At 42.2% G+C, this 24895-nt stretch overlaps 1 protein-coding gene across 2 annotated transcripts in view; it reads right to left on the bottom strand.

Moving 5' to 3' along the window:
- LARS2 (leucyl-tRNA synthetase 2, mitochondrial) overlaps positions 1-24518 on the bottom strand; it is a 195036-nt gene extending 170518 nt beyond the window's left edge. For both annotated transcript variants that reach the window (XM_049862438.1, XM_049862439.1), the window contains exons 1-3: positions 24417-24518; positions 11219-11473; positions 5312-5440 (exon numbers count right to left, since the gene is read on the bottom strand). In XM_049862438.1, the coding sequence (XP_049718395.1) occupies positions 5312-5440; positions 11219-11452 (363 nt within the window). In that variant the 5' untranslated portion in view covers positions 11453-11473; positions 24417-24518. The remainder of the gene's footprint in view (positions 1-5311; positions 5441-11218; positions 11474-24416) is intronic.
- Positions 24519-24895: the final 377 nt, after the last annotated feature.

The following is a 24895-nucleotide window of genomic DNA, read 5'->3' as shown; positions in this document are numbered from 1 at the left end:
GAGGAGCCCCAATGACCCACTTGCAGTCTTGTCTCATTTCTCTTCTTTGCACAGCTTATTTGCTGCTAAGAGAGAACACCAAAATAGAAGCAACCTTTCCAAGTTGTCATTCTCAGACCCAAACTACAATCTGTGCTGTGGCCTGTCTTGCAAAAAGCAAAGACGAACCACAGACTGGGAGAAGACATTTGCATCGCATTTACCCAATGAATCAATAATCCAGACTACACAGAGAACTCCTACACAGCAAAAGGAAAAAGACAAACAACCCAGGAGGAAAACCTGGCAAATAATGTGAGCAAGCCAATCAGAGGAGATGAAACTTAAATATACAATAAACATATGAAAATATCTCAGCTTCACTAGGATAGCAATCAGGAAGACTCAAATTAAAAACACAATTAGATGCCATTTCCCATCTATGAAATTAGCAAAAATTAAAAAGTCTAACATTACTAAGTTTAAGGGTACAGAGAAGCAAGAATTGTCATTCCCTGCTGGTGGGAGTATAAAGCGATACCAACACTTCGGAAAGCAATTTGGCAAGACGTAGTAACACTGAGGTTGTCACACTCCATGACCCAGAAATGTCACTTTTCACACAGGTGAATAAGAAGTCAAGCACAAGAAGTTCACTGGAGCAAAAATTTGGAAACAATCTAAAACTCCATCAATGAGAAAATGGATAATTAAATATTGTTATAGTTATACAGCCCTTATAATGCATCAACTAACTCTATAGACATATGCCTGGCTAACGCTTGAAACAAAATACTGAGTGAAAAAAAAAAAAGTACACTATTAGCATCATTTATATATAATTGAAAATGTACAATACTATATATAAGTATGTGTGTATACATATCCTTAAACAATGTATAAAAGTAAAAGCACGAAAACAACTTCAGGATAGTGGTTACTTTGGATTGCAGGATCAGAATCAGATTGTGGAGGGGTTCAACTATACCTATAACACGTTATATAAAACAAAACAAAAAAAACAGAGCTGAGGCTAATATAACTAAATATTAATATCTATTAAAAAAAATTTATTTTTTTTTTTTATTACACCAGGATGGTAGATCTGGGTATTTGTAACAATGTCCCATGTATTTCTCTGTTGGAAATGTTCATAATTTTTAAAGGATCATATGTAAACTAATGGGGATAGATGAGGCCAACTAATGAAAGGGGGTAAAGAAAAATGAGAAGGCAGCCCAGAACAGAATCTGAGGTAGGGTGGACAAATTCCTTAAAAATACAACTTACTAAAACTGACACAAAAAGAAATAGAAAATCTGAATAGCTCTATATCCATTAAAGAAATAGAATTCATAATTTTAAAGCTTCCCGCAAAGAAAAGTCCAGGCCCAGATGGCTTCACTGGAGAAATGCTATCAAACATTTAAGGAAAAAATAATACCAATATTACACAATGCCTTCAGAAAATAGGAAGAAGGAAACACTTCCTAGCTTGTTTTAATGAGGCCAGCATAATCCTGATACCAAAACCAGACAAAGGTATTACAAGAAAAGAATATTACAGACCAATATCCCTCATGTATATAGGGTTATTTGTATATTGAATACAGCAATATATAAAGAGATGAACACATTATGACCAAGCAGAATTTATCCCAAGAATCCATGGCTGGTTTAATATACAAAAATTGATCAACATAAGTTACCACATTAAAAGATAAAAATCATATATCATCCCAATAAAGGCAGAAAAAGCATTTGAAAAATCAACACCCATTCATGATAAAAATTCTAAGCAAATTAAGAACAAAGGGGAACTTCCTCAGCCTGATAAAGAATGCAACAGAATAGGAAAAGTTTCTGGAGTAAATTGTGAGAAGCCAAAATGCAGGAGAAAAACTTGAGGAGTGGGGTATCATGCCAAGAAGTTTCAAGAAGTGGTCCACTGTATGACATGTTGTGGAGGTTGAGAAAGATGACGATAGAGATCCATGGAGGTCACTGGTAATCTTGAAGAGAGCCAACTCTGTGCATGGGTCACTTCATCTTTTACTTCCCACAAGGCTATTCTTAGTATGCCTTAGAACTACCCCAACATAGCTCTCTATTCAAGAGCAAACAAACCAACAATAGCAAGTTACAGAAAAAGACAAATCTCGCTGAGTTCTTCTTAGGCCCACTGCCTGACTTTCATCCTAAGGCTCCAACATCTCTAGTACAGTAGAAAGCTCAGTGCTTAGGATAAAGCTGGAGCTCAATGACTATTTATTGATTGAACTAATCAATACCTGTGTCAGACTCTGTTTGACAGTCTGATTAGATATCCCTTCTCTCCTCAGAGTGAGGATCATAGAGCCTGAGTCCAATCCTGCTCTATCTCTGGAACTAGTCCTAATCTTGAAAAGGCAAGATTTTAAAATGACGGGGAGCTCAACAGCCTTGCACATTGTTGACAAACTGAGATTTCTGCTTCTCTTTTGCCACTACACTTAAAAATAGCAGGACAGGTTTTCACCAAATTTGCTAGTTATATTTGGGATGCTCTGACTTAAATGTGGGCTATGAAAGTTAACAAGATATTAATTTTGAAAGAACCTGGAGAACAAATCAAAAAAGACAGCTTATCTTCAGTAGATCAACTGAAACTGAGGAAGGAAGATAACCCTAGTCTAAAGGCCTGCTAATCACACAGACTAAGACACTGTAACCCAAATAACAAACAGTGGTTTCACACCTAAGGCACAAATCAAGTCACAGGACAGATAATATAGATCGTAGGCAGTGATTTGCCGTCAAGCTGCTTCTCAGAGGGTATCTCTATGCAGCATGCTCCAGGCAGAGGAGAGCAAGAATGCACTTGTTAATTGGTGGCGAATGGTTTTCCTGAGCAGCTGAGAGTAAATCAGTATAAGTAATAATTACAGCTACCACTTACTAAGGAGTTATTATGTTCCAGACATATGCAATATTTTGTTCTACCCTGACAACAACCCTGTGAAGGAGTAATTATTATTATCCCTCTTTTAAAGATGAGGAAAGTGGGATTCAGAGACATTAAATGACTTGAAGAGGGTCATTCAGCTAGCAAGTGGTAGAAGGGGGTCCAAACCCAGGCTGTCCAATTCCAGGATCCAGCCCTAACCTGGGATTCAGTTACAGTAGGGGGACGTCGTCTTGTCTATTGGGCCTGGGCTAACTAGAAGGACCTCAGTACCTCTGGGCCTGGGGCTCTGCCTTGAGCTTCCTCTGTAACCTCCTGTTCCATCCCAGCGTTAGGCTCCTATCACGCCCCTCCGAACACTCATCTGCTAAGTATCCCCCGAACTCTGTTACAAACGTACAGTTTTGCGTATGAGCTTAATCTTCAGTGGTTTGCCTGCACTCACTAATTGTCTGAAATAAGCAGGCATAAGGAAAAAATAGACAAATCCAGCTGAAGAATCACAGTTTAGATAAAGAATCGTACTTCAGGCAAAGAGCCAATTCATTCTGTGCCACCTCCTTCTAATAAACATAGTAGCAATGATGGAAAGCAATGTCTGGGAAAAATAGCATCTGCCATAAACCAGGGAGACGAACACCTTTGGCCATCTTAAAGTGGAACGTTGAGTTTCTGAATCTGGCAATATAAAGTGATTAACTCTTCACGTGCCAAAGAGATATTTACAGGTTGTCCTCGTTTTTAGGACTACTTCTTGATGGCAGTGTATCTTCAAACCAATTGTGACAACTGATGCACTTGCCTTTCTAAAAGAAAATCTTTACAAAGAACTGGGAGGCAGCAGGTTAATAATATCATTAACCTGCCAGGTTAATATTAGCAATAGCTGGTCAGGTACTGGTAAATGTTTAACAACTGGCTCTCTGAAGGAAAACTAAAAAAAAAAAAAAAAAGCCCTGATTTGTAGCATTTGCTGATTTCCACGGTGTAAATACTCCCACTGTGGTGGAGTTCAAGCTACTAACTTGAATAATGAACACAAAGTTGGGCAAAGATGTGCACAGCCAACTCTCAGGAACTGGTGTGAGCAGGCTCCAGCCCACTGCTAGCAATCACTAATATTTCCTGGTTACACACTATGTGCCAGGTACGTACTAAGTGCTTCACAGTCATCCTCTTTGAATTCTTACAAAAGGCCAATGGGGTAATGTTATGGATTGAATTGTGTCCCCCCAAAATGCATATGAACTTGGCGAAACCATGATTCCCAGTATTGTGATGGTCCACCATTTTGTCATCTGATGTGATTTTCCTATGTGTCATAACCTCTATGACGTTAATGAATCAGGATTAGAGGCAGTTATGTTAATGAGGCAGGACTCAATCTACAAGATTAGGTTGTTTCTTGAGTCAATTTCTTCTGAGATATAAAATAGAGTAGGGAGCAGAGAAATAGGGGGACCTCATGATACCAAGAATGAATAACCAAGAGGGGAGCACATCCTTTGGACCTGGGGTCCCTGTACTGAAAAGCTCCTAGACCAGGGAAAACTGGTGACAAGGACCCTCCCCCAGAGCCAATAGAGAGAGAAAGCCTTCCCGTGGAGCTGGCACCTTGAATTTGGACTTCTAGCCTCCTAAACTGTGAGAGAATCAACTTCTGCTTGTTAAAACCATCACTTGTAGTATTTCTGTTATAGCAGCACTAGATAAAACTAAGACAGGTAAGTACTATTTTACCTCCATTTTACAGACGAGAGGAGACTAGGCCTGGGAGAGGCTTACCTGGGAAATTTCAGACTCTGCAAGACCCATGTCAGATTTCCCTCATTAATAGAGCCTTTCCCGTCTCTCCCAGAATTAAGTTACTCCCCAAATATAGTTTTCTTATAAAATCTTTAATTTTTTCCATTACAAAATAATACATGCTCATTACAGAATATGAAAAGTATAGAACAGAAAAAAAAAATCTCATGGTCCCACCTCCCACCCATATCACATGATCCATATTGGTATTACTGGATCCATTTACTGCCCTGTGCAATGATTACTGTTTATATGTGGCTCACCCCCAGCAGACTATGAGCTCCTCCTGGACAGACATTATGTGTTACCATATTTGTGTCGACATTTCACTCCACCCCCACTCCACCTCCATCCCTAGCTCAACACCCAGCAGGTGGTAGCCCTCCAATTAACGTGAATGCTTTATTACAATGTCTTCTGATTCATAACAGGCAACGCTGAGTCCTTCACGTTTCTCTTCAAAGCTGTGCTAATCTTAACTAACATCTGGTTTCTGCATTTGTCTTTTGAGCACATATGACCACATCCCTATTGTCCTGAGTGAGGTAGCATAGGGCCGTTCCAGCAGGCACTGGTCCTTACCTGCATCCCTCTCATCTTCTGGAACCATGCAATGGTGTCGCTGATGGTGTAGACCCGCATGTGGCCCATGTGCAGCTTGCCAGAAGGATACGGGAACATGGAAAGCACGTAAAACTTGGGCTTTGATTTCTAGGGAAGAATGACAAGCCAATGAGTATTCCCTAAGCATTTACTCAGAACCCTACACACCCATAATATTTTGAAGCTTCATTCAAGGCAATAATTTAACATTTTAAAGGTCCCTTTTAAAAAAAAAAAAAACTGTTCCCATAAAGTGAACTGACAAAAATGTCAAAAACTAAAATTTGAAGTCCTGGTTAAGGCAAAAGAATGTCCGAAATAACGCCAAACGCCTCAGAGTACTAATTACCCATACATATTTTTAAATCTCTCTTTTAATTCTTTCCTTTTTTTCTAAAAAAAGTGGTTCTTTAAGACAACTTCTGGCTAGGTCTAAAAGAACTATCTGTGTTTTCCAAATGAAGCTCTAACACATAGCCAAACCCACTGCTGTCGAGTCGATGCCGACTCCCAGCGACCCTACAGGACAGAGTAGAACTGCCTCGTAGAGTCTCCAAGGAGCGCCTGGCGGATTTGAACTGTCGACCTCTTGGTTAGCAGCCGTAGCACTTAACCACTACGCCACCAGGGTTTCCGCTGTAACACATATACCCATATAATTCAACCAAACAATATGGGTGTATATGGGGGGTTATATATTTTGCTAAGTATTTGAGTGACCAATAATGCACGTGTTGTTTTAGTTGGGTGCCATCCAGTTGATTCTGACTCACAGCGACCCCATGTGACAAAGCAAAGCTGCCCTATAGGATTTTCTAGGCTGTAAAAAAAAATTTTTTTAATCTTTTACAGGAGCAGATCACCAGGTCTTCCTCCTACAGAGCCTCTGGGTGGGTTCAAACCACCAACCCTTCAGTTAGCAGCTGAGTGCTCAACCACTGCGCCACCAGGGCTCCTTGATAATGCACACAGCCAAGTGCAATCACGGGAGCAAAAGAAACCAGAAATCAGATTCTCCCCAAGTCTTATTTAAGCCATTAATTTAACTTCCTTCAGCAATAAAACTAAACGAATCCGTAAGCACCACTAATGAGTAGCAAAATAAACTAGAGCGGGAACTTTTCTCTGTTATCTACCAACCATCCTCTAGAAATTACCAACCCCCCCCAAAAAAACCCATTGCCATTGAGTCAAGTCCAACTCACAGTGACCCTACAGGACAGAGTAGAACTACCCTGTAGGGTTTCTAAGGACTGGCTGGTGGATTCAAACTGCAGATCTTTTGGTTAGCAGCCTGAGCTCTTAACCACTCTGCCACCAGGGCTCCGAGGAGTGGTAAGTAAAGCTACCTGAAGGAAGAAAAGGGAGAAAGGGAATCAATAAGGAACCTAGATCACACACAAACTAGAAAATCATCTTGAATGCTGACAGGACAGCTGAGCCGGCTTTATATACACAGGATGGAAAGCAGCACACTAACGGCATGTTTTAATGGGAAATCACAGATCCAGAACCCTTCGGAAAACCCCAGGAGTGAGAGAGAGGCCCTGAAGTCTGTACTTGTAGCCAGACATCAAATTCTGGACTGAGTGGGGACTCAGGACTTAAAAACAGTCTTCAGGAAGGTGACTGACAAATAATCTACTCAGCTGGCAAACAAGTCCCTCAAAGGAGATGCAAGACCTCATGGTGGTAGCACAGACAGTGAAGTAAGAAGTCCGCTCTATTCAAGCCTAACTCCTTTTTGCTATGGATTTGGCCTACTGCCTTTCCTTTGGGAATTTTTAGGGATATGGGAAAACAGCTGTTACAGAGTTCTTCGGGAGCTAAAAAAAAAAAAACAGTAAGAATCCTTGATATAGGCTACTTCTTTCTCGTTTTAAAGTTTTCACATTAAAATCATTTTTCTTTTATTATAATCACCTGGATTTTATTATATTGCTTTTTTGTACATTATGCTTATTTAACAATCAATCTTGCCCCAAACAATCTCCACTACAGCTTCTTCACTAGCATCTCCTTTCGGTATGTTTGTTCAGTACAGATTAAATTAATAGGGAAATCCAATGATCCAATACATACCAGCTAGGCCGAACTCCAAAACTGAGTTTACAAAAGACATACAGTAAAGCATTGCTAGCAAAAGTCATTCAAATTCATGAGCATTTCTGTTTATTTGGGAAAAGGAATAAAAAAATAAATTAAAAATTTTTATTTTTTTATTTATTCAGCTTACTGCCTGCCCCTGCCTTTGCTTTTCTATGTGAAGTACGTCATTTCTCTCCATGACAATGAAATGGGCTCTCTCTCCTGGGGGTGGAAAGGAGAGAAGGAATTCTGGGAGTCTATGTTATAACTGAGCAGGCATCTGATTGAAATGGGAATTTCCATGATTATATAAAAATGTAAGGATTCGAGTCTTTAAAAGGAACCAAGCTTTTAAGCGATGAGGAAAGGATGGTTTTTATAGGTAGGTCCTGTTGTTTCTGTCAGCTTCTGACTTCAGGAGAGAGGTGGCGTCTGCCTCTTTATAGATCATGCTCTGAAGCTGTCACCGAACCTAAAGGAGGGCCGAGAGGGAGCACCTCAAGGAGTCTGGAGCCCTAGTTCTGTCCTAGCTGGGCCACTAGCTGTGAGACCTGGGGCAAATTCCTTTATCTTTCTGGGCTCAGCTTACCATCTGGAAATCAAAGGTGAGGCCAAAAAAGGTTCCGGGTGAAAGCATGAGCCCAGGAATCAAACGCGTCTGGGTCTGAAACCTGGCTCTGCAATGCTAGTTGTGCCTCTTGGCAAATTACTAAACGTCTCTCTGAACCTCACTTTCTTACCTGAAACATGAGAAAAATAATTATTCCCATTCTTCAGGGTTGTTTTAAGGAGTAATGAATGGAAAGATGGTGCCTGACACACGGTAAAACACTCATTAAATGAAAGTTCTTATTACGATGATGATGGTGATGGTGCTGATATGGAACCCTGGTGGCACAACGGTTAAGCACTTGGCTGCTAGCCAAAAGGTTGGCGGTTCAAGCCCACCCAGCGGCTCCACAGGAGAAAGGTCCTGGCAATCTGCTCCCATAAAGATTATGGGAAAACTATATCAGGCAGTTCTACTCTGCCACATGGGGTCTCTAGGAGTCGGAATCAACTTCATGGCACCCAACAACAAGAACATGATGCTGATGGAAAGACATTCAAATTCTAAGTACTCATTTGGGTAGACTTTATATGTGTCTAATACCTGAGGTGGAGCCCTGGTGGCACCAGTGGTTAAGCGTTTGGCTGCTAACCAAGAGATCAGCAGTTTGAATTCACCAGCCACTCCTTGGAAATCCTATAGGGCAGCTCTACTCTGTCCTATAGGGTCGCTATGAGTAGGAATAGACTCGACTGCAATAGGTTTTTAATACCTGAGTGAGAGTCTCTGCATGGTGCAAACAGTCAATGAGCCCAGCTGCTAACCAACAGGTTGGAAGTTGGAGTCCACCCAGAGTTGCCTTGAAAGAAAGGCCTTGTGATCTATTTCTGAAAAATCAGCCACTGAAAACCCTACGGAGCACAGACCTACTCTTACACACATGGTTTCACCATGAGTCAGAATCGACTCAACAGCAACTGGTTTAATACCTGAGCGAGGCTGATCATAGATGCTTCAAAATCTCCCAGCATTCAGTCACATTCTCAGTTCTAATAAAGACACATCCTTGGGTATCTTTTATCAATATAACCCTTCAGTTTATCGTAAAACGTCTTCAGCCACATTTTCTCATTTGATTTTCACAACAATTCTGTGAGATAAACAATGCAGAGACATACTTTGCAATGAAGAGTCTGACAATTAAAGAGAAATGACGTGGCCGAGATCACATTGATTTCTTGTGGCACAGCCAGTGTTATGGCCCAAGTCTACAAATTCCTCTAGAATGCTCTCTACTTGACCACCTCCCAAGTCAAACCCTGATAGAGTGCCACTAGGCAATCAATCACACATGGTATCCCTTAAACTACTTCCCCAATTATGGAAACATAGTTCATTTTGATCTATTTTAGTTTTTTTAAAAAACATGCTCAAGAAGAATAAAATGTCAAAAAAAAAATTAGTAAGGTACAACTTCAAAATGTTTGGAAGTCACTAAATTATAGTCTAAACCCCAAACAAAAAACAAAAAAGAAAGAAAAACAGAGAAAAGGTTAGTTTTTCTCTTTTACTCTCCTGACTAGAAGTTATATTGCTCCCTAGAGTTTGTTTCCAAATTACATTCAGGTAAAATTAGGCTGGTCACATTGTCATGAAAGCTTTTCACTTCCTAATGAAGTCAAAGTTTTCATCGTACAATTACCCATTACATTCAAACCTAATTTTGTTTTACTTGTTATACAATACATCTCTCAATACCAGATTTTCTTTCTAACCAATGTCCAAAACCATCCTTCAGTTTACCACAAATAGCCCCCTCACATTTTTTACAAGGACCAATCTCAGAGAAAGAACGCATCTGACAAGAGAGAAAATCAGGAGACAGGGAAAGGGAAGTTCTAGTGAAGTGGGTGGCACACAGTGTTAAGCTCTGCACTACTAACCAAAAGGTTAGCAGTTCAAATCCCCTCCTCCACAGGTACCTCAGAAATACGGCCTGGCGATCTGCTTCAGAAAAATCACAGCCTTGAAAACCCTATGGAGCAGCTCTACTCTGCACACATGGGGTCGCCATGAGTCGGAATTGACTTGATGGCAACTAACAACAACAAGAAGTGAAGTGGGGTTTTATGCAGTTATACTTACACAACTGCTTGCCTTTGGCCTAAGCTCTTTAATTAAACACAGGAGGACTATATTATTTGTCTGGTAACTATTACAGAGGGGGAAACCCTGGTGGCGTAGTGGTTAAGTGCTATGGCTGCTAACCAAAGGGTTGGCAGTTTGAATCCACCAGGAGCTCCTTGGCAACTCTATGGGGCAGTTCTACTCCGTCCTATAGGGTCGCTATGTGTCGGAATCGACTCGACGGAACTGGGTTTGGTTGGTTTTTGGTTATTACAGAGGGTAAGTCAGAATCTAAGAGTAAAACCCGATCTTCCAGTGTTTTGCTCTGCTCAGATACAAACATTTAATGTAACAAATGACATCTCCCATTTGTCATTTTGACTAATATTGAGAGGAAAGGGTTAAGTTCTCTAAGACTGATGCCCAGGCCTTCTGCAGAGCACTCCATGGAAACTGGCCACAGACAGGTACTTCAGACAATTCATCCAGGCAGAGTGCTGAGACGTTGCATCAGGACCAGAGGCCACGGGTCCACTAACTCATTCAGCTACAACTGCAAGGGTGGACCCTAGACCCTGAACTCACCAGTGGAGAGGCTGGTATACCCCAAACCATGATGCTGAGGTGGTAGAACAGGGTTGGAGGCCAAGGTCATAGAGGGGAGGGAAGGGTACTTCTCAGAACATGCAGCTTAAAAGTTCCACAGCTGAGGAACCCAGATCCACAGCTGACCCTGCCAGATCCCTGGGTGCCACCCCACCATGCAGTGGGCCATGATCGTAAGTTTCCCCCAGTAAATGTTGCTCCAGAACGCGTGGTATGGGTGCTGCCTGCCATTCACTTTGTATGCACAACAGTACCATGTACACAGCCACCCATCGGAAAAGCTTCTCACCACTATCCTCGTATCATCTTGTTGACCCCTCACAGGTGCCACAGGAAGTAGGTGGGCACCTCTAGTACTACCCTCCATTTTAGATAAGAACACTAAGCACAGGGAGATTCAGTAATTTGGTTCAAGGTCACATACTTAGTAAGTTATTTGAACTCAGGCAATATGACCAGAGTCCCAGCCCTTAGTGCCTCTTCTCGCCAATCTCAGAATCTCTTGGACTACTCACATCGGTGTCTGAAATTTTGGAAACCTGCTCCTTTATTCGTTGATACCACCATTTCTCCACGTCCTTTCTTGTCTGCAATGTATACTGCCTCGTCCACTCTCCGGTGACACTGTAAATACTTCTGGCACATCCTGGAATTACTCTCCTTTCCCACTTGATGATGTCCGGTCCGCCAGTTAGCTGCCTTTTCAGAAGTGATGCATAAAAACCAAGTCTCTGCCAAGCAGAAGCCATTCTTCAGATGGCAGGAAGGCCCTGAAAGAAAAGGCAAAAAGTCTAATTAAAAGCTGCCCGAACCCTCTTGGGAGCTTGCCCTCTCACTCAGCACAGCCCCGGTGCTCTAGGCCCATTCACATGCTTTCCTTTTATTTTTTAATGCTGTCCTTGCCTGAAAAGAATACTTCAGAAGTTAAATTCAACTTAATTCAAACATTCTATGGAAAATATAAAGGTGAACCGTGCCCCTAAAACACCAGAGACACAAAACCCACAGAAGGTCAAATGGAGGCCACCACCTGGTCAGCTCCTGCCACAGCATCCCGGGTTGCGTGGGAGGCCATGGCATCCCCTGTCCCCTCTCCCTGAGGCCAGCCCAGGGTCTGTCCAGCAGGCCTCACTTCCCATCTCTCCAGAAGAGCTCCAAGCACATCATGGCCTGGGCTCAGGCTCAAATATCAGAAGGTCTCCCACGAGGACTCCAGACTAAACTACTATTAGTGCTTTTTATACATATTATGAGTTAGCTATATCTCCTATAGGCTGAGCCAGATAATAACTACTATTTAGAAGACTGTTTATTCATTTACGAAACGCCTATTGAGTGCCGCTAGGTCCACACACTGTCCTCTACACTGGAGAGACAGCAGGAACAAAAACAAAGGCCCTGCTTTCATGGTGCTTACATACTAGTAAGAAAAAGCAGACAACACACAAACGAAGAAATATATACTCTAACATGTAGCAGGAAACCCTGGTAGCGTAGTGGTTAAGTGCTACAGCTGCTAACCAAGAGGTCGGCAGTTCGAATCCACCAGGTGCTCCTTGGAAACTCTATGGGGCAGTTCTACTCTATCCTATCGGGTCACTATGAGTCAGAATCAACTTGACGGCAATGGGTTTGGTTTTAGTGAATGTGTAGCAGTGGTGAGTGCTATGAAGGCAAGTGAGCAGGGTGAGAGGATCAAGAAGGGGCACTAGAGGAGTCAGGGAAGGAAGGCCTCTTTACTGACTACTGATGCCTAGAAATTGAACCAAATTTCAAGTCATTTTTTGGAACCCAAGCCATAGGTTGAGGCCCACTAGAAGAGCCAATTGCGATTCAAAATTCAATTTTAATGTTTCTTTGGCTTTCTCCACAGGTAAATTTCGGAAATGATTTCATTGAAGAAGTTTCAAGTTTCTATCACTGTTTAAAGGGCTGAGGGCAGACTGCATTAAATATTTAAGATTTATGACTAAATAGCCTCCACTTTCTGCCATTTTTCATAACAGCATTCAAGAAGTGCTACAGTGAAAGAAACAGATGAAAACAGACCTCATAAAACCACAATAGAAATAAAGGAAGAACCTGGCACCCTGAACTGGTATCAATTCTTTGATTCTACTAGGATTTGACCTCTTTCACAAAGATGCTGGATCATGGCTATTGCCAAACCAAACCAAACACATTGCTGTCGAGCTGATTTCGACTCACAGAGACCCTACAGGACAGAGCAGAACTGCCCCACAGGGATTCCAAGGATCGGGTGGTAGATTTGAACTGCCAGCCTTTTTGGTTAGCAGCCCATCTCTTAACCACTTTGCCACCAGGGCTCCATGAATGTTGCCAGGAGGGCTAATTACAGGCTAATCAAAGTGGATTTCACACTCACATAAAATGGCATCACAGTGTTGGCATTTTACAAGTTAGTCTGACAAAGTTCTTGACATACCAATTCTCACTGTATTTAATGCCCCTTGTTTCTTTGGGAGTGGAGTCAAAGACAGGCTTAAAAAAAAAGTATGTATCATTTAGGATTAGCAATTTTAAAGTGTGTAGACATAGATGTAGACATTAGGGTGAACCATATGCAATTTGTTGACTATCAACAATTTCAGTTGACCAACCTCATATATACACTTTATACAAGAAGGAGGGGAGTCTGGGTGGCACAAACAGTTAAGCACTTTCAGTTGGCAGTTCAAACCCACCCAGAGGCACCTCAAAAGATAGGCCTGGTGATCTGCTTCCAGAAGGTCACGGCAACCAAAATTCTATGCAGCAGCTCTACTCTACACAACGGGGTCACCATGAGTCAGAATCTATTGACAGCAACAACAATAACATATGAAATTTGTTGAGTATCAGCAATTCCATATGACCAACCTAATATATGCATACTTCGTACGATAAGGACAATTGCATTTATTTGTAAAGGGGGGGGTTGTTATATATTTGAGCTACCCACAGGTGTCACAGATTTTCTCTTTGCTAAGTCAGCACTTCCATACCTTGGGAAGCCAAAGAACGCCAGTTGAGCAGAAAGAGATGCTTACCACTTCTCTCCTACGTAGTGTTCTCCAAGAACACATAAGGAGAGTGTTCTGGGCTATTCTCTCAAATAGAAACAATGGGAAACAACAAAATTATAACAGTACAAATTGACCAGAACTGCAGTCTCACAATTTTTGGTATTAATGCTATAACCAGCATTAGCTATTGTGACCAATAAAACAGCAGGGAGCACAGACAAATGGCCAGTATAACCCATATGAAGGGACATCAGCGTATCACTTAAAATTCTCATCCTGCCTCTCTGATCTACTCATACTGTATACCAAATCATAAACCGCATGTAACAACACTCCCTGCCTACACAAGAACAAGCTGTCTAAGAAGCTTTACATAATGCCTGGCTCGCTAATAACTTCTCCTTTGCATAAAGCAATAGAACAGACTAGAGAACCCTGAAATGAGGTATTTCGTAGAATTTAAAGCTGATAAAGAAAGAAGCATAAGCAGATTGTAAGTGATAGATTATTCAATGAACAGGAAAAAAGGGTCAAATCAGAGCCTCCCCTCAAACCTTAGACTGAAGTAAATCCCAGATGAAGGATTCTTATTAAAGGACCACAAAACAAGAAGAAAACACAGATGAGTATTTAATAAATCTTTAGGAGGGGCAGGATGTTCTGTCCTGAGCAGAAAAGCAATGGGAGGATTCACATAAGACAGCGCTAGTAAATCTGACTAGGTAAAAATGGAAAAGCTCTAGACATCAAAAACATCAGGAACCAAATCAAAAAGAAAACAACTGGGAGAAAATGTTCACCAAAACTGCGACAGCAAAAGGTTATCCTACTCTGTGATTCGCACGTGAGTTCACATGTGAGAAGAGAAACACTGAGGACATAATTTAAAAACTGGGCAAAGGAAAACAGGAAAGGGGAAATACAGACGACTAATAAATAGACACAGTGGCTGCAACTCTGGGCTCAAACATAGCAACGACCGTGAAGGTGGCACAGGACCGGGCAGTGTTTTGTTCTGTTGTGCATGGGGTTGCTATGAGCCAGAACTGACTCAACAGCACCTAACAGCAACAATAAATACATTTTAAAAAAGATCAACTTCACAACTAATCAAAGAAATGCAAATTAAGACAAGAGGGAGTCATAAAAAAATGAAATATTTTGCTTGTCAGACCGACAAAAAACTGTTAAATGAGAAGAAATAACGTTTTTATATACTTCTGGTGGGAATGTAAACTGATTCTACCTCTCTGGGGAGCCATCTAGCAATGTGTCAAGACCCTTTAAAAAAAAGTTCATATTCTTTGTGTCAGGGGTCCCCAAGATCACCCCCAGGTTTGATGATTTGCTTGGAGCACTCATAGCACTCAGCGAGCAGTTGTACTCATGGTTACAACTGATTACAGTGAAAGGACATTGTTGCTATTAGGTGCTCTCAAGTCGATTTTCAACTCATAGCAACTCCATATGACAGAGCAGAACTGCCCCACCGGGTTTTCTAGGCTGTAATCTTTATGGAAGCAGATCACCAGGTCTTTCCCTCAAAAGCGGCTGGGTAGGTTTAAATCGCCAACCTTTCAATTAGCAGCTGAGAGCTTAACTGTTGTGCCAAAAAGATGTTAACACAAAATCAGCAAAGAGAAAAGGCACATAGAATGAAGTCTGAGGGAACCAGGTGCAAGCTTACAAGAGTGCTCTCCCAGCAGTCACACAGAAACCAAAACCTGTTGCCATAAGGTGATTCTGACTCACAGTGACTCATAGTGTGCAGAGTAGAACTGCCCCATAGGGCTTCCAAGGAGCACGTGGGGGACTTGAACTACCCACCTTTTGGTTAGCAGCCATAGGTCTTAACCATTGTGCCACACTTAACTCCCCCTGCAACAAGATGTAACAACATGTGTGAAATGTTATCACCAGAGACTCAATGCCCAGGGTTTTTACTGGGGACTGAAGTCCCTGGGAGGCACGAATGGTTAAGCCCTCAATTACTAACTGAAAGGGTGGCAATTCAAACCCACCCAGAGGTGCCTCAGAAGAAAGGCCTGGCAATCTGCTTCCAAAAGGTCACAGCCATGAAAACCCTGTGGTTCAGTGCTACTCTGCACACAGAGTCACCATGAGTTGAAACAGACTCAATGGCAACTGGTTTGGTTTTTTGATTTGTTGGTGTCACATAGGTACCCTCTGCCTAACTTGTTAACAAAACTCCAGACTCCCAGAAGGTGTTCAGCATAAACCACATTGTTAGTGCAAACAGTTTAGGCGCAGGGAGCCACTCATACCAGTTAGGGTGGTGTGACTGCTCCCAAAACCCAAGTTCCCAGATTCCAGCCAAGGGCCGATCTTGTAAGCAGGCCTTTTTTAAGAATAGCAGTCTTATGCCCGCTGTACTAACTTTTCTGCATACCCTTTGACCCAGTAATAGAGCTTAAGGAAATAATCAGACCAGCATTTACACACAAGCCTCTTCACCCTAAATGTTCAACGGTGAATCATGGGATAGTCACGAGACAGCACAGTGTACAGCCATTAAAAACTTCTTTTCAAGGACTTTTTAATGACAACAGGGATCTGCTTCTGTTATGTTTCATGCAGAAAGTAGGACAAGGAACAAGTGACGTGATCACAGTTACATGAGCACACATATACGCGCGCGCACATACACACACACAAACTTCTTCCTAGAGTGGAGTCTAATGGAACACTAGTCCCGAGTGAAACTTAAAAATGGGTTCCATATCACATAGTGGGGGAAATGGCAGATACCATATCCTGTGCGTAGACACTGACAATGCACGTTAGCCTATTAAGTTTCTGAGGAATCTAACTTTTAGAAAACAAAATATAACGTCAACAAAAATTGTACCTATTCCAATGTTTCCATCACTCCACAGCAAAGACCACCAGCGCTGCCACCTTCACAAGAGCTTCCAATCAGCTTTTCAGGGCCTTGCTTTTGTGTGTGTGGAGAAGGGGCAGAGATTGCCTTTAATGTATTTGTTGTTGTTAGGTGCCATCAGTCGGTTCCAAATCATAGCGACCCTATGTACAACAGAACGAAATATTGCCTGGTCCTGTCCCATCCTCACAATCATTGCTATGTTTGAGCCCATATTACAGCCACTGTGTCAAACCGTGTCATCGAGGGTCTTCCTCTTTTTCACTGGCCCTGTACTCTGCCAAGCATGATGTCCTTCTCCAGGGACTGGTCCTTCCTAATAACATGTTCAAGCCTTTTTCACTTCCAAGGATCGTTCTGGCTATACTTCTTCCAGCACAGATTTGTTCGTTCTTCCGACAGTCCATGGTACATTTAATATTCTTTGCCAACACCATAACTCAAAGGCATCAATTCTTCCTTATTCACCGTCCAGCTTTCACATGCATATAAGGCAATGAAAACACCATGGCTTGGGTCAGGTGCAAATTAATCCTCAAAGTAACATCTCTACTTTTTAACACTTGGAAGAGGTCCTTTGCAGCAGATTTACCCAATGCACCTTTTGATTTCTTGACTGCTCCTTCCAGGGGCATGGATTATGGATCCACGAAAAATGAAATCCTTGACAATTTCAATCTCTTCTCCATTTATCATGATGTTGCTTATTGGTCCAGTTGTGAGGATTTTTGTTTTCTTTATGTTGAGGTGTAATCCATACTGAAGGCTGTGGTCTTTGATATTCATCAGTAAATGTTTCAAGTCCTCTTCACTTTCAGCAAGCAAGGCTGTGTCATCAGTGTAACGCAGGTTGTTAATGAGTCTTCTTCCAATCCTGATGCCCCGCTCTTCTTCTAGTCCAGCCTCTCAGGTTATTTGCTCAGCATATAGACTGAATAAGTATGCTGAAAGGATGCAACCCCGACACACACCCTTCCTGATTTTAAACCATGCAGTATCCCCTAATTCTGTTCAAATGACTGCCTCTTAGTCTGTGTACAGGTTTCTCACAAGCACAATTAAGTGTTCTGTCATGCCCATTCTTATCAATATTATCCATAATTTGTTGTGATCCACACAGCCAAATGCCTTTCATAGTCAATAAAACACAGGTAAAAATCTTTCTGGTATTCTGGAAGCTATTTGGTTACCCTGAAATATAGGTGATACCTGCAAATGGTAAAAAATTCAAAAAATGTAAGTTCCATTCCCTCCCATAGTCATTCATTTCCCATCCCTAGAGACAACAAATGTTATCAGATTCTTCTAGATCCTTCCAGAAACATTCTATGCATCTGCAAACATAGACAACATACATATGCACTATTCAGTCATCACCCCCACCTGTCAGTTTGTCATACTATGGGGGCTGTGATGCTGGAAGCTATGCCACTGATATTCAGATATTCAGAACAATATCATTAATATCACACGCAAGCAAAATTTTGCTGAAGATCATTCAAAAACGGCTGCAGCAGTATATCGACAGGGAACTGCCAGAAATTCAGGCCGGTTTCAGAAGAGGACGTGGAACCAGGGATATCATTGCTGATTCAGATGGATCCTGGGTGAAAGCAGAGAATACCAGAAGGATGTTTACCTGTTTTATTGACTATGCAAAGGCATTTGACTGTGTGGATCATAACAAACTACGGAAAACACTGTGAAGAATGGGAATTCCAGAACACTTAATTGTGCTCATGAGGAACCTTTACATGGATCAAGAGGCAGTTGTTTGGACAGAACAAGAGGATACTGATTGGTTTAAAGTCAGGAAAGATGTGGGTCAGGGTTGTATTCTTTCACCATACCTATACAATCTGTTTGCTGAGCAAATAATACAAGAAGCTGGACTATATGAAGAAGAATGGGGCATCAGGATTGGAGGAAGACTCATGAACAACCTGCGTCACGCAGATGACACAACCTTGTTTGCTGAAAGTGAAAAGGACTTGAAGCACTTACTAATATAAGATCAAAGACCACAGCACCTCAACATAAAGAAAACAAAAATCCTCACAACTGGACCAATGAGCAACATCATGATAAATGGAGAAAAGATTGAAGTTGTCAAGGATTTCATTTTACTTGGATCCACAATCAACAGCCATGGAAGCAGCAGTCAAGAAATCAAAAGACGCATTGCATTGGGTAAATCTGCTGCAAAGGACCTTTTTAAATTGTTGAAGGGCAAAGATGTCACCTTGAAGACGAAGGTGCGCCTGACCCAAGCCATGGTATTTTCAATTGCATCATATGCATGTGAAAGCTGGACACTGAATAAGGAAGACCAAAGAAGAATTGCTGCCTTTGAATTGTGGCGTTGGTGAAGAATATTGAATATACCATGGACTGCCAAAAGAACAAACAAATCTGTGTTAGAAGAAGTACAACCAGATTGCTCCTTAGAAGCAAGGATGGCGAGACTGCGTCTTACGTACTTTGGACATGTTGTCAGGAGAGATCAGTCCCTGGAGAAGAACATCATGCTTGGCAGAGTACAGGGTCAGCGGAAAAGAAGAAGACCCTCAACGAGGTGGGCTGCAACAATGAGCTCAAGCATAACAACGATTGTAAGGATGGCACAGGACCGGGCAGTGTTTCGTTCTGTTGTGCATAGGGTCGCTATGAGTTGGAACTGACTCGACGGCACCTACTAACAACAACAACATTCAGTCATCTTCTCTGACTCACATATGTTAGCATACTCACTGCTTGGCACCTCGAGTGCCTCATTCTTAACTACAAATGGACAACCATGGATCTCTAGACAGTGCGGAAAGTCTGCAAGTTGAGGGAGCCTAATTGAAACAAATTAAAAAAAATGACCTGAGAGGGAAAAGACATCACAGAGATCAGAAGAAAACTTGAGGAAAAAATCCTTCAATTCTCATCCTCAGAGAAACTCAAGAAAATACTGCAGCTATAAAACAGGGCAGAGAATAAGCATGAAGCTTTTCAAAATTAAAAAAGATATGAAAATTAGGGACTCAGTCTAGGAGGGCCAGCATCCAAGTGATTTTTCGATGGAACACAGCAGAGCTGTTCCCACCTTTTTGCACCTGCTCTTCTCTATCCCTGAAGCTCCTCCCCCAGGCCTTCTGTACTGCTCCTTCTTTCATTTCCCTGAGACCTGCTCAAACCTCCCCTTGTCAGAGAGACCTTCCCAACCACCCATCTACAACAGCACCTTCTAGTCCCTCACCCAGCTTTGTTTTTCTCCAGAGCACGCGTCCTTCCTGGAAATCATTTTACATAGCCAGTTGTTTACTTGTTTATTGTCTATCTCCTCAACTAGATAAACAGAACTATTTATCCAGCTGAGTGCAGGGCACCTGTTTATCTTATTTGCTGTTGTTGTTGTTGTGCACCATCAAGTCAATTCCAGCTCATATGGACCCTACAGGACAGAGTAGAACTGCCCCATAAGGTTTCCTAGGCTGTAAACTTTCTGGGGACAGATCGCCAGGTCTTTTCTCCCAAGGAGCAGCTAGTGGGTTCGAACTGCTGACCTTTCGCTTAGCAGCTGAGCGTTTAACCATTGTGTCACCAGGGCTCAGAGGGAAATGAGGCAGGATCATATGGAAATGCTAAGGCCACTTGAGATTTGTAACCACATGGTTGTCAGCACGTCCTTTTCTCCTGCCAGCTGCAGCCACTTGGGTCTCGGCATGGAGCAGGCAGAGGGTTGGGTTTAACCAGGGTTGGGATTTTGCTAGGTGAGTACCAGAGGCAGAGAAGGGCAAAGAAACTGGGAGTTCATGCAACGGAATAAATATAGTGAGGGACCAATGGAATCCTGGCTGGGTATAGAGGAAGCGAGAATGGAGAGGTAGTGGTGGACAACGAAAATGGTTGGTTAATGTATTCCAGGTATTGACAGAGACAATGAATTGCTGGAAAATCCTACAGCCTCGAAACTCCATGGGGCAAGAGATCGTTATGAGTTGAAATCAATAGTACCTAACAACAGCAACGTGCTTGTTTACCTAACAAAATAAGTATTAACAATATAAACTTATGGTGGGGGTGGGGAAATATCCACAAGAGTCTATCAAGGTGTATAATCTCTTACAAATTTCATCTTTGCTCATAATACCTATTACAGAGAAGCCACTCTCTGTGAATGGTGCACCACGTACTAACCATAATTCTTATGTCTAACAGGCACCAGTAAAATTAGCTTCTGTACCAGAAAATTTTAAAATCAGACCTGTCTATCCTGCATCCTGGACCATACCAGGTGTTAGTAGCTATGACACCAGGACTAAGGCATCTATTTTTAAGATAATAATTTGGCTGTAAAGTTTTTTTTGTTTTTTTAATATAAGATTTTAATAATTTTGCTATTGAAAACATCTGGCTTTGAGTCATTCAGCTGGCTTATGACCAGTCATTATCTCTCAGCAACCACCTTGATTACTCAGGAATTCTTGCATAGTGAGACAAATCTACAAATTAAACGAAATTTTATGTTCACTAAATTTAAAAGTCAAGTAAATTGACATAGTGCTTTATCTTGTAAACATTTACTCAAACACTGATTAATTTCAATTTTCATATTTTGCAGCAATTTCTTAAAGAGCACTTGAAGTGCTCAAAATGCTTCACAGCCCCTAACAGATAAAATGGTCTTGCAAGTCCTCATCCTACAAAGGAGTGAACGAACATCAATTTAGCACACTGCCTCCGAAAGGCTCTCCTCTATCATACGCTTTCAGCTGGTGCATCTCCAAGTAAACATTAGGCTATTCTCTGGGGATGATGCTAAGGGTTGCTGGGAGACCTTCCAAACTCTTCCCAGTTCACTTCAGTCTACTTCCTGCACTCTCCACACTAAGTGGCCCAGGCATAAATCCTGGTGGCGTAATGGTTAAGCGCTGTAGCTGCTAACCAAAAGGTCAGCAGTTCGAATCCACCAGGCACACCTTGGAAACTCTATGGGGCAGTTCTACTCTGTCCCAAAGGGCCGCTATGAGCCAGAGTCGACTCAATGACAGTGGGTTTACTTTGGTTTTGGTTTACTCCCTCTTGATATTTTCTCAGACCATGGAGTCACACTACTAAACAGCAAGGAACTGATTTTCTGGCCAAGGTAAGCCTAGAAGGAAGTTATGGGGCAGGAGGAGTCATAAACCACTTCTTCAGAGATAAGTATAAAGTTATCTAACACAACTTAACCTGAACTTGCCTCCTCTAAAATAAATAAATAAATAAAAGAGTTAGGACAAAAAGTCAATGGGAGAGAGTGTTTCTTTCTTGTGACCCAAAATATAAAGAAAATTCAATTACAACCCTGAAGAACTTAAAAGCTTTTGAATCCAACACACACTATGTTTCAATCTTGCAGTTACTGAAAAAATGACAATGCCAATATTGAGTCAGTTATTGATGGAATACTAAGGATTTTAATATGTAAGAATACAAAACAAGGGCCACCAAATTGTGATGTATGACCCCATCCAAAGTCTACTTTATTATTGTTCCCTAATTGATTCATAAAAAAATGAATCACATACATATGAAACTATGATCAGTGGTTAGATCTGGGAGGTGGATTACAGGACATTTCTGGTATATATACATTTTTTCTTTGTGTAATAGTTGAATAAATAATAATGAATGCACATAACTTTTAGTATTTAAAAAAGGGCTTATTTTTATATGGGATCAAATTGACAACAGCAACTCAAAAGATTAAACAGGAAACTTAAGGGACAGTGAGTTTATGTCCATGGGAGAGGAACAACTCAAAAGGAGGGTGAGAATGGTTATACAACTTGAATAACGTAATCAATGTCACCAGATTTTACATGTAAAAATTGCTGAATCAGTATATGTTTTGCTGTGTATATTCTCAACAAAAACAAAATAAGTAAAATTAATTTAAAAAAATAAAGGACTTATTTTTAAAAGAATAAACCATAGACACTACCAACCATTCTAACCAGGGACAAAATAGAAGGTCCCGGTTAGAATGGGAGAAAAATGTAGGACAAAGCTCAAATTCATAAAAAAGACCAGGCTTACAGGACTGATAGAAACTAGAGGAACTCCCAAGACCATCACCGTAAGATACCCTTTTAACCTGGAACTGAAGACACGCCCCGCTGTCACCTTTCGGCCAAATAATTGATGGGCCTATAAAATAAACAATAACACCAGTGAAGAATGTGGTCCTTTAAACAATCAAATATATGAGACCAAACGGTCAACCTTTACCCAAAAGCAAAGATGAGAAGGCAAGGAGAGGCAGGGAAACTCGATGGGCAGAAACAGGGCAGGCTAGTAGGGACTGTATTCAATGTCACTGAACAACATGTGCATGAATTGTTGAATGGGAATCTAATTTGTTGTGTAAACTTTCACCTAAAATACTATACTAAAAAAAAAAAAAAAGAAGAAGGAAAATAAACAACAACCTGCAGAACTGAAAATCAAAGCCAAACCCACTGCTGTTGAGTGGATTCTGACTCATAGCAACCCTATCCAACAGGTTAGAACAGTTTCCAAGTCTGTAATCTTTTCAGAAGCAGATTGCCACATCTTTCTCCTGAGGAGTGGCTGGTGGGGTTGAACTGCCCACCTTTTGGTTAGCAGCCAAGCGCTTTAACCACCACACCACCAGGGCCTTAAAAATCTGGTCGAGTGTATATTTTGACTCTCAGCGGAGACCTCAATGGATCAATTGCAAACTCAACATGTATTAAGTAGTGGAGAGCCTGGTGTAAGCGGGATACTGATTGGGAATCAGTGAACTTCCTGGGGCTCAGCTCTATTCCCTTCCTCTACTTCCCAGGCCCTGCTCTAGACCTCTGCCAGTACCCCTCCATCAAAGCCCTAATGGGCTCTGCCTCTTCCTGGTATCAAGAAGCAACCGTTTAATTAGAGGACTGTGAGTCCAGTCTCAAGGGATAAGACAGATAGCAAAGGTGTGGCTCTTGTCCTGCACTTACGATCAATTTGGCCTTTTTCTTTCTCAGCTCTGGCTCTTCCAGTTCCTTCCTCAAGTGCCTGGAATCTTGTCCCTTCTTCAACATCCTTCCAAAACATCACTCCCCACTACTCCACCCCTCTTCAGAGTCAGCTCTGACCCCAGCCTCACCTGGGGTGTACTGTTGAGGTTTGAGAATTATGGCCAGAGAAGGAGGGGCCTGAGGAATGGACCCAAAATGACAATCATGTATGGGCAGAGATACCTAGATTTTGTGACAAAAAAAAAAAAAATACATATATTATCTTATTATCTTGGCTTCTGCAATTACTAATTCCGCGTGTGACCTCAAGCAATTTCCTCTGGAACCTCAGCTTTCCTCTCTGTAAGATGAGGGGTAGACCCAGATGATCTCTGCGGATCTTCGGGTCCTAACATGCTACGTCAATACTCTGTGGGCACAGAGATGCACTGAATGACCTTTAACCGGGTCCAAACCCCCAGCCCAAGAAGCAGAAATCCAAGGATGAACTGAGTGAGGGAGAGTAGGAGAGAACTTGTGTGCAATACTGTGCGTACATGTCAGTGCTTCCGAGAAAGGGTTCAGAGCTATCAGCGGGATCTGTGGCTCAAAGAGCCTGAAGACCCCGATCTCTGAGTCTTTATCCAGTTCGGAAATTGCACGGCTCCGGGACCACCTAACCCAGCCCACACCTTCTCTTCCTGCCTCCAATAAGTCAGAACCTCCTCATTCGGGTGAGAGGAGATCGGGCCTCGTGTCTCGTCTCGCTGAGCCCGGGCCAGGGGGTTACCTGATCACAGGCTGTGGCCTGCGGCTCCTCCACGCCTAGGATCCCGCCTTTAGACAGACACGTCCCTACGAGTCACCATGGGAGCCGCCATGTTGGCAGAACAACAACTTTATTGACACCAGCCGCCGCAGACACAAACACGCGGGAATGCTGCCGGGTTAGGAGGGAGTGCCGCCCCGCCTCCGATTCCCAGCAGCCCGTGGGGCAGAGGCATTTTGTTCGGGGCCTCCAGGTCTGCCGCCTGATGCGGAACCCGCTGATTTGGCCCGGCCGTTCCGGCAGTGTTTGGCGTCAGTATAGCTCTGGGTTCCTGGGGGTCAGATTATTCAAGTTGAAGCAAACGTGTGAGAGCAGTCAATTTAGCGGCCCCAGAATGAATTTATCGGCAGGTGGTGGAAAGAAAGCTGGGAAAGTCCAAAGCCCGGGGTTCGAATCCCAGCGTAGCTACTACTGCTTACTGGGCTTGGGCAGATTCCTTT

Source organism: Elephas maximus, chromosome 20 (genome assembly GCF_024166365.1).
Source record: "Elephas maximus indicus isolate mEleMax1 chromosome 20, mEleMax1 primary haplotype, whole genome shotgun sequence".
Lineage (NCBI taxonomy): Eukaryota > Metazoa > Chordata > Mammalia > Proboscidea > Elephantidae > Elephas > Elephas maximus.
Note: the sequence above shows the minus strand (reverse complement) of the source record. Positions and strands in the feature narration are given on the sequence as shown.